Here is a 9,933-nt window from a genome sequence, read left to right as displayed (position 1 = left end):
AAGATTGGCTGGGCAGAAATGAGGTGGGGTGTCTGGAAGGAATGCAGATCAGCCAGGTAAGGCTGCTACTACAAATCCCATGCCAGGGAGTCAGTCTTCCAAGTGCCGCATATTGGGTCAGCCTACCTGAGAGCCCCATACTATATAATCTCCACCTTTTGAGAGAGATACGGAGAAGTGAAGAGGACACTTGAAATAACTAAGGGGATGGAGAACTGATGTCTCAGGCATCACTGCCTCCCTGGGAACATCTGCCCAGACTCTGCTGGCCTGGTTCACAGCCAAAAGCCCTCACCAGCACGTAGAGCAGAATGTAGAGGTTGTGGGTCAGCCAGAAGCCCCGGAAGCTGCGGCGCCGGAAGTGGTGGGAGGCGAAGACGTACATGACGGTGAGAACCAGGAGCAGCATGACCCCGTGAGACCTGCAAATGAACATGGGGTGAAGGGCAGAGGTGCAGGGCCACACAGAGGGGGCTGTTCTGAGGCTGCCAGGGTCCCCTCTCCACTCCACAGCTCCAGGCAGGAGGCGGAAAGCCCAGCATCCTTCCCTCTTCCTCTCTCTGACACCACTGATCACAGGTACCTTTCATCTCAACAGACCCTACTTGTCCTTCGTGGACCTTGTCATGATTGTTATTTTTCAAGCACCTGTGTCATTACTTGTTTTACGTCTGTCACTTTCTTGACTCTCAGGTCCACAAGAACAGGGACCAGCCTAGGCTAGTTCACCACTGCACCTGAGTGCCTAGTGCAGGGCCTGGCACACCATGGGCCTTATGGACACGTGTGCTGAATGAATGAATGTACAGGGCAGCTGCTCTGAGCCCTCTGGGTGGAACTCTGGACATTGTAGGCCCTGCTGTCAGGGAGTCAAGGCTTGGCCAGCATTCCAGCTGCACTCTACCTGGCAGCCACAGCACCAAGCATGAGCGCTGGCACGGTTAGTGAGCGAGTGGGACCACACTGTCGCTGCTCATCACCAGAGCCCCCATGGATCTGGCCCAGACCTGGTGGGAGATCCCTCCTCTCAAAGGGGATCCCAGGCTAGGGGTGCCCAGGAGGGCAATACTGGAGCCATTCCAGATAACAGCCCCTCAAGTGATCAAGGAGCAGAGAGGCAGAAGTGAAGAAGATTAGAGCCCTGTAGTGTGGAAGAGCAGAGGTTAAGAAGGGATCTAGCCAAAGCCTGTAAAGTCCTGAATGGAGAGAAGGGCATAAACGCGGCCTGATCCAGTAAACCCCAGTGTGCAGGAGTTAGCAAGCACTCTCTGAAGTTCAAAGCCGATCGTTTTAGGATTTAAAGAAAAATAAAAAACAACACGCTGTGTTTCACAGAAAGGAGTGTAGAAGACGTGTTACCCCAAGGAGGGAACAGAGTGAAAATATAAATAGCTTCAAGAAGCATTTGAATAGATTCACAGCTAATAGCTCTAAAATGGGTGATTATGGGGAGTTAGGAATATGCCCCTAAACAGCTCTTGTCAAGACAGACTACAGAATGGAGAGGGAGAGGGGGAGGGGGTGTCCACCAGGCTCCACAAAGAGCCTGGTTCCTCCCCCATGCAGCTGGGGCATAGCATTCCTCAAAGTCACTGTCATGGTAGGTGTGTGTCGGGGGTGGAGGGGTGCACTCCCATTCCTCAGAGGGAGGGACTAGTTCAGAACTGGGGCAGAAGCCCAGCTAAGCTCCTGAGAGAAGGCCTGGAATGCAGAGTCTCCTACTGCCCAGGAGAGCGCTCAGGGCAAGGGCAGAGCCTGGCTCACCGTGAAGGCTATGAGGACTGAGTGAGAGCGACTGGGCTGCCTGTGGCAGATAGAACCCAGAACCTGGAACTCAGAGCCAGGCCCAGAAATTCACGGAGCAGCTGGAAGAACCACCAGTAACACTTCTGGGGGAACTCGGACCTGAGGGTTAGGGAAAGCAAGGACGGATCCTGTGAGGAGATGTCTGGGACCTCCAGAAAGGATCCTCCAAAGGAAGCACCCCACACCAGTCACCAGTCTCCCTTTCTGCGACTTGGGATTGGGTACTCAGGCTGGTCATTGTCCTGTAACTTGGAGGGTGACACACTCCTCTGAGCCAAGAGAATTTCTGCAAAGAAGTCCACCCCCTTCACCCCCAAGCCAGGCCACACACACGCACACACACACACACACACACACACATACATACTCACTCACCCGTTGTCATGGAAGAGGCCAGGTAAGAGGCAGGAAAGGATGCTGAGCGGGCTGATGGAGAAGAGGTAGACATTCACCGCACGGCCTGCACTGTGTTAAGGCTAAGGAAGACCAGACAGGGTGGGGTTGAGCCTGGGGCCAGCCCACTGGGGGTGCTCAACCCATTCAGCCCAAGCTCTAGGACTCCAGCCAGCCAGAGTTGGGGGCCTGAAAAAGTACCCTAGGGATCTGGACTTCTATTCTTTAATAAACCTCCTGTTCCTCCCCTGCCCCATATACACACCATCCATGAAAATAGCCACATGCGTCTGAAATTATACCATTAGAAGTTCATTCCTTTGGTTTCTCTCATAGAATTACGTGTTTTTGTTTGTTTGGCTCACCAAGAGGCTTGTGGGATCTTAGTTCCCCGACTAGGGATAGAACCCGGGGCCCTGGCAGTGAGAGCATCCAGTCCTAACCACTGGACCACCAGGGAATTCCTCAGAATTATGTTTTAAAACACAAAATCTGGGAGAGCTCACATATTATGTGCACTCATTCTGGAGTGTTAGTAACTTGTCAGTGGGAGGCTGGTAAGGTGGCCTTGAGAGCGTGGGGCAGTGAAGGGCTCCTGAGCTTACTTCACACCACTGCGGGGGCCACTGTCATCCTATGAAAGGACATCTAAGACTCACACTCAAATTATGTGCAGGTAGAGAGGAGGGGGCTCTCAGAGGAGGGGGAGCCTGCAGGGGGCGGGAGGACGTGGAGAGAATCCTTGGGATTCCCAGGCCCTGCCTGCGAGGACGATGACAGTGGAGGCAATGAGGCAATGGAAGTCCACGGCGGCGTTGAAGGGCACGTAGCGGTTGAGGAAGGTCTCTCGCAGGAAGGTGATGAGGTTGCGGCACATGGTGAGCAGGATGTAGGAGAACATGAAGGAGATGCTGGCCGCTGTGCCTCACGACAGGATGATGCCCACGAGGGTGGTGTCCGTGATGCCCACGTGATGAGCCTCAAAGGCGTAGTCTGCGGAGGGCCCAGTCGGGTGAGCTCAGCGCAGGCGCTGGCCGGCGGCTACCATTGCAGGCAACAAGGCTCCCACGGTCTCCATTCAAGCAGGCCCCTCGCGCACCCGGAGGCCCCGCCCCCAGGGCTGTCCGTCACTCACAATAGGCCCCACCCCCAGGGCTGTGGCTAATTGTTAAGACCTGTCCCACCACGGCCGTCACGCACAGTAGGTCCTCTCCAGGAAGAGAACCCCGGCGATGGGGTAGAACACGGCCAGGCAGCCAATGTGGCGCTGGTAGTTCTCGACGAAGCGCTTGAACTGCTGCACCGTCTGGTGGCCACGGTTGCGTTGAAACTTCTCTCGGTGAGCCTCGGTGAACAGCAGGGGCTGGAACGACATTACCCTGGGAGACAGGAAGTCTCGGCCAAGGACCCGATGCTAATGTGGACCCGCTCTCTAGAAGGGGGAAAGGTGCATCTAGTTACTCAAGCCAAGTAGGGTTCAGACCCCAAAGGCTCCTCAATACCACACTCCTCAAGTGGGCTGTCAGTGCGGGGACGGCCTCGCAGGTGGTCACTCGGTCACCTTTCCCCTTCCGGTCTGTAGCTCTCAACTCCCACCAGCTCCATTCTCACCCTTTACTGGAGCCTCAAAGGACACTTCCTCCAGGAAGCCTTCCCTACCTCCCAGGCAGAGGTGAGCACTTCCTTAAGCTCTGAAGGCCCCTGCTCTTACCACTATTATAACATTAATCGGACATTGTAACTATCACCGTACCAGACTCTCTTATCAGACATTCCTGGGCGGGGACTATTCATCCTGCCTGCACCCGCAGTGCCAGCACAGTGCCTGACACCAAGTAATCAATGTATGCATGCTGAAGGGATGGATGAACTGCCTGGGCTTAAGGGGAGGAGCAGGCATACTTCTTGTCAAACCTCCGTTGAATTTCCTGGGGAGGGTCTGTGTCCATGAGGCACTGCATTCTCCATGTTGTCAGCCCCACCTTGACATCGGCGTCCCTTCGGGGACAGTGAGCACTCACTCTGGGAGAGGGACTAGGACAGGAATGCAGGAGATAGGATAGGACCTTGGCCACCTGAGCCACTTGGTCCTCTGCTGCCCCATGTCTGCCTCCAGACCTACTCTGTTAAGGAGGGGTCAGAGCTCTCACCCAGGGAACAACAGGATTCCCACAGAGACCTAGCAAGAGAATGAGTCAGATCCTGGGGCCCCCACCAAGGTGTCAGTACAGTTGTGCCCTTCAAAAGGGCATCTGATTCAGGCAGCAGGTGAGTGCGGAAATCCAGCAGGCTGTCTGCTCTCCCCCTCCCACAGGGCTTTCTCTGCCTTTTTCTAATTTGCATGAAGGTGCTATTTGGGCTAATGAGGGCCCTGATCCCAGTCATTCTGCGTAAACAAAAAGCACCTCCCTGACCCCAGCTCTCCCTCCAACATTCCCAGATGAGGGTTCACCAGAGCTTCCCCTGGCTAATGTATGAGGCTCACTGGCAGAGGTCCTTGATGACTTCAGGCACCTCCACCCCTGCAACACAGAGCTGGGCTAGCAAGAAGCTCAGGGCCCAGAGCCCAGGAGGACCTAGCTCAAATGCACAGCACCCACCCCATGTCCAAAACTGTAGAGGATCCCTGGCCAGTACCCTGCCTCTGGGTGTGCCAGCCTCAACCTGTGCCCCCAGCGGGAGCAAGACCCCACCACGGGTGGGTAGGGAGAAGGCTTGAAACAAAGTTAGCCAGGCAGGCTCCCCTGAGTGTGTGTCCACTTTCAGTCCCACATCTGGGACTGGTATCAGGCTTGTGGGGTACGGCTCAGGAACTGTACGCAACCTGCCTGCTAAGACCACTCAGCCACAAAACCCTGCTAAAGACCCTCCAGCTTAAAAACTCCCAGGAGTTCAGTATAGAATCTAGTTAGTACATATATGGGAGATCACTGTAAAATTCCTTCTACTTTTCTGTGTTTGAAAGAGCTCATAATAAAATGTTGGGGGTGGGAGGAACCCTCCCAGGAGCCACCAGTGCTGAGGGGCAGGGCAGGACTGAGCTGCAAATCCAGGACCTCACAGGAGGCCTGGGAGTCTCCAGGTCACTTCCAAGTGCAAAACCAGTCTTGAAGATTACCCCGGCTATAGACCTGGGTAAAAAGCTGAATTTAATGAAATGAATGTTTAAAACAAAGTATAGATGTCTGTCCTCTCAAATGGTTTGGCAAACAGCAAATGTGGCAAAATGGTAACAAATGGCAAATCTAGGTGAAAGGTAAAGGGATGTTCCTTGTACTATTCTTACACCTTTTCTGCAGGTTCAAAATGTTTCAAAGTGAAATATAAGAGGAAACAACAAAGCACAACAATAATTGAAAGCAAAGCAAAATAGTACTCAGTGCTAACTCTCTACTTAATCCTCAACCCCCAAGCCTGGTCCTCCGCTCCACTCCAGGGACTGGATGTCCCCAGGACTCTAGCCTCAGCTCACTTCCAGGCACCTGTCCCTGTTTTGCCCTCGGGCCCAGGTGCCTGCTGCCCTGGCTGCCTTCTTGAGCAAGGCGGAAAGTTGCAGAATCAGAGGAGTGCTGGGCCTGTGCTCTACCAACTCTCCTCCCCGCCGGGCAGGAGGAGCCCTGACCAGACGCACAGCTGTGTCTTGTACAACTCGCCCCTTGCCTCCATCTGGGCTGCTCAGCCCTCCAAATTCTCATAACCCTGGGAGGGGCTGGGTTTGGTCTCAACATGCCCCAGTGAGAACCCCAGGCTGTGAAGACACCTTAACAGCCCAGAGCAGGCCACAGGCAGTCCCTCTGCCTGCTACCTGCCCCCTCCTCACCCTGACTCTAGCCCCTACCCACCTGAGTCAGACACAGGTCAGGCAGGAAGTAGGGGGAGGGAAAAAGAAAAGTGGATCTCCATATACTCAGCAAACATTTACTGAGCACTCCTCCAAAAGATAAAGCGGCCAGAAAAATCAGAGCACCCCACCACCACCAGACACCCCAGCTGAAGTGGGTATGGCTCGGGTAGGGCTGTAATGAGGAGACACTCTTCCCCCTTGACCCGGGGACCAGGCACTGGGACCTTTGACAGCAAAGCAGAATTCCAGTCTCCATCCCCCACCCCATCCATCCTGACCCTGCCCACCCCACCAGCAGGGCTGCACTATGACTTTTCTGGGCCATAGGCACTACTGCCTTCCTGCATTAAAAATTAATAATAATAATTATATATATATATATATATATATATTTTACAATTATGTTGGTATAAAGAAGAATATAATTCAGGCTGGATACATTACATATTTATCATTATTATTATATTGATTCTTTTCTTTTGATTTTAAAAGAAATGTAAACATTTCTCTGGGCTCCTCAAAGTATGTGGGCCCTAGGCATGTGCCTGCTGTGGCTCATGGGTGAGTCAGCCGTGCCCAGCAGGCCGCCCCACCTTTGACGCAGAGCTGGGTGCAGCGGAGCTCGTTGTCGTGGTCCTGCAGCATGAAGTGGAAGTCCTCCCACGTCAGCTCCTGCTTGTCCTGGAAGCCCGACTCCTGGAACATGGACTCCACCACCTCGGCCAGCTGGGCCTTGGACAGGCAATTGCTGGAGATCTCGATGAAGGACCTGGGCAGGGGGAGGGGAGCCATCAGGCCCCGACAAGCGACCTGGGGCCTAGATGCAAGGGCCCGCTGGCCATCCCACCAGGCCTCCAGAGCAGAACCTACATGGAAGGGCCCTGACTGACCCAATCCCAATCCCGCTCCTCGTTACAACGGCCTCTGGCTATGTGGGTGACGAGGAGGCCCCTGCTCTTTACCCTCCTGCTCCCTCCTTCATGTCCCACCTCTTTCCTTCCACAGTCCCTGCTCCGCCCACTCTCCCGGCTGTCCCACAGGACCAACCTCAGCATTCTGATGAACTCGTCCTTGGAAATGAGGCCATTCCCATCAGTCATACATGCGGAACATAAGGCGAGACTTCTCCTCGGGGGAGCCTGGGAGAAGGAGGACCCCATGAGAGCCCCAGCCCACCTGCCTAAACGCCAGGCTGGCCAGGAAGGGCCTCACACTAGAGTGACCCACTGCTGGACGCAGCAAGGGGTCGCTCTGCTTCCTGACCCCTGCCTGGGCACTCCCAGATGTCTGCCATGACTGGAGACCTGGCCCCAGTGCTTCCCCATCTCCCACAGGTCAGCTGCACTCCAGCCCCTTCAGCCCCTTCCATCGTCTGTCTGGACAGTCACTCCCTCCTCCCCCACCTTTCATGAAGACCACCAGGACGTCCAGGAACTCCCGGAAGGGCAGGTAGCCATTGCCATCCTGGTCGGCCAGAGAAAACATGGACTCCACAAACACGTCCTGGGGCTTGAGGCCCAGGGACTCGGCAAACTCGGCCCGGCTCAGCTCACACATCAGGGCCTCCTGCACCTTCTGTGACAAGTCCAGGGGCAGGGTGTCTGTGTCCGCCTGGTCGATGTCCAGCACCTGCACTCGGGCAGCAGCAGAGGGAGGGAGAGAAAAAGACAAGACTTCCTGGACTTGAAGGCCAGTGGAGGCTTTTGGCACCACCTTTTAAGGTGTCTGACCAGCACCCTCTCCCCTAAGCACTACCCCATCGGCTCTGTGGATGGTCCCTGGGGCCCATCTGTTCTACAGAGCCCTGGGCCCTCTGCATTAGCTGATTGGACCAGGGATGCACACTCGACCCAAGCAGAAGATCTGGGATTGGGACTGAGAGGTCCCAGGACTGTCTGGACCTGAGTGCTTTTAAAAAAACAACCGCGCTTTTCCTTCAAGTGCTCAGAGACACAGAGACAGAAGCAAGCGGGGGCACAGAGAAAACAGAGGCAGTCTGAGACAGGAGTGGCCTTATTTGCTGACAGCTTCCCCTTTCCTGGTCCTTTCCCAGCCAGGTCACAGCCCTCCTTTTGGACTTCCTGAGACACCACTATGTCCTCAGAGTCAACTGACCCGTTGTCACTGCTAGCTTGAGCAGGTTTCTCTTACCTCCAAAGGAGTTTTGACTGAGAAAAAGCCTCGGCTGGGTTGATAAGAAGTTGGGCTGGGGCAAGGGGAATGCTCATCACAGGCCATCTCCAGCCCACCCTCCCGGGGGTTGCCCAGCATAAGAACAGTCGGTAAGGGAAGCAGGCCACAGCACCTGTTCTTCCCGCCTGTCAACTGGGGGACCCTAGTCCACGGTTGGTTCTGATTTCATGAGCTAAACCTCATTGCTTCAAGCAAGGTGCTTTAGTGGAAAGAGCCTGGGGCTGGAGGCAAGAGAGCCGCGTTCATGTCCCAGCTCTGCCACCCGCTCACTGCATGACCTCAGGTAAGTCTCTTCAGTTGTCTGGCATTCATTTCCTCACCTGCCCTACTTGTCTCACAGGGTTATTGTGAGAATCAGTGAGAAGTTGTGTAGAAAATGTTTTGAAAGCTGAAAGCACTGAGCAGATAGAAAGTGTTGGCAACTACCCCTACAATACAGTAACACACCCTCAGCTCCTAGCATGGAGAGTTCCCAGAGCCCTGATGGGTCCTGAACTGAGGGGACCCTGCCCAGGCCCTGGCAACGCGTCACCCTGGCGGAGGGGGGCGTCCCTCCATTCTCCTGCATACACAGGTTCAACTTGTTGGCAAAGTGAATGACATGTCATGTGCCTGGCACATAACGAATGACCAGTAAATGGTAGCTTCCCTCATAAATCCTCTCCGCGGCCAGCCAACCCTGCTCCTTCTCCTCAAACCTTAATTTTCTGCCCTTCTACTGGGCACCTCTGCTCAGTCCTTCATGCTCCTTTCTTCTGAGCCAAAATTTTTCCAACTTCTTCTTGAGTGCCTGCCTAATCTTACCTCCACCATGACCTTACATCAGCCTGAAGCCTCGCTGCCTTTTCTGAACTCTTAGACCACTTATTTCCTGGGTCTCTTTTGTAGCTGTCATTCTTCCCAATTATTTTCCTTCCTGTGCTCATCCCATCTTCCCAGTGGGATGACAAACTCCTCCAGTGGGGACCCATGCTGTACTTATCTTACATCTCCCAAGGTTCCCCTCTCCACTATTCTGCTCCCAGGCTGCCTTCATTTTTGTACCAGATAGGGACTCAAGTCCTTGCATTTCTCTTCCTGTCTTGTTTCCCCACATCCTCCCTACAGTCTCAGAAATCTGCAAGGTGGAAACTAATGTTCCACTGAGGCCTCTGCCAGCGGCGCTTCCCCAAGGAGGGGTGACCAAGGGCTCTCTCACTGCCCCCATACTGCTCATCTCACCCTAAGTTTCTGCAGCCATTTGGGCAGGATGAGCTGAGTGAGGGCAGAAAAGTGAGCAGCCATGGGAAGAGAAATAAGGGACCCGTGCAGATAAACCCGTTCCCGGGCATTGCCTCCCTGGAGTCTCACAGATGAGGGTGGGCTTGGGAAGGGGCAGGAGCATCTCCTTACAGAAAGGTAGGTGACTTGGTGCAAATCACAGTAGATTTGATTCTTAGCTGAGAACTCGGGGCTTCTAACTTTCCCTGGAGTCACCCCATGGCCTCACACAGGTAAGGGCACCACCACAGGCAGACACACATGGACAGATCCCATCCCACATACACACCCGGGAGAAAAGGTGCCTGAAAAAGGCCTCTAGGAGATGGCTCCGCTGCTCCCGCGTCATGGCAGCGCTCATCAGCTCCTGCAGCCCCCACTCCTGGAAGCTCAGCCCACTCTCCTTCAGAGGCCCCCGGAGGTTTTCCAGCATCACC

General features: G+C 54.5%; 1 protein-coding gene across 1 annotated transcript in view; it reads right to left on the bottom strand.

Moving 5' to 3' along the window:
- The window catches only part of DUOX1 (dual oxidase 1), a 34,175-nt gene that overhangs the window by 6,552 nt on the left and 17,690 nt on the right, over positions 1-9,933 (bottom strand). Inside the window, 13 exon segments of the mRNA XM_007467031.1 lie at positions 296-415; positions 849-859; positions 1,859-1,905; positions 2,182-2,282; positions 2,966-3,192; positions 3,400-3,578; positions 4,102-4,233; positions 4,652-4,721; positions 6,637-6,812; positions 7,091-7,138; positions 7,140-7,182; positions 7,447-7,672; positions 9,786-9,930. Coding sequence (XP_007467093.1) covers positions 296-415; positions 849-859; positions 1,859-1,905; positions 2,182-2,282; positions 2,966-3,192; positions 3,400-3,578; positions 4,102-4,233; positions 4,652-4,721; positions 6,637-6,812; positions 7,091-7,138; positions 7,140-7,182; positions 7,447-7,672; positions 9,786-9,930 — 1,525 coding nt within the window.

Source organism: Lipotes vexillifer, unplaced genomic scaffold (genome assembly GCF_000442215.2).
Source record: "Lipotes vexillifer unplaced genomic scaffold, Lipotes_vexillifer_v1.1 scaffold1010, whole genome shotgun sequence".
Lineage (NCBI taxonomy): Eukaryota > Metazoa > Chordata > Mammalia > Artiodactyla > Lipotidae > Lipotes > Lipotes vexillifer.
This window is presented reverse-complemented; position numbering and strand designations above follow the sequence as displayed.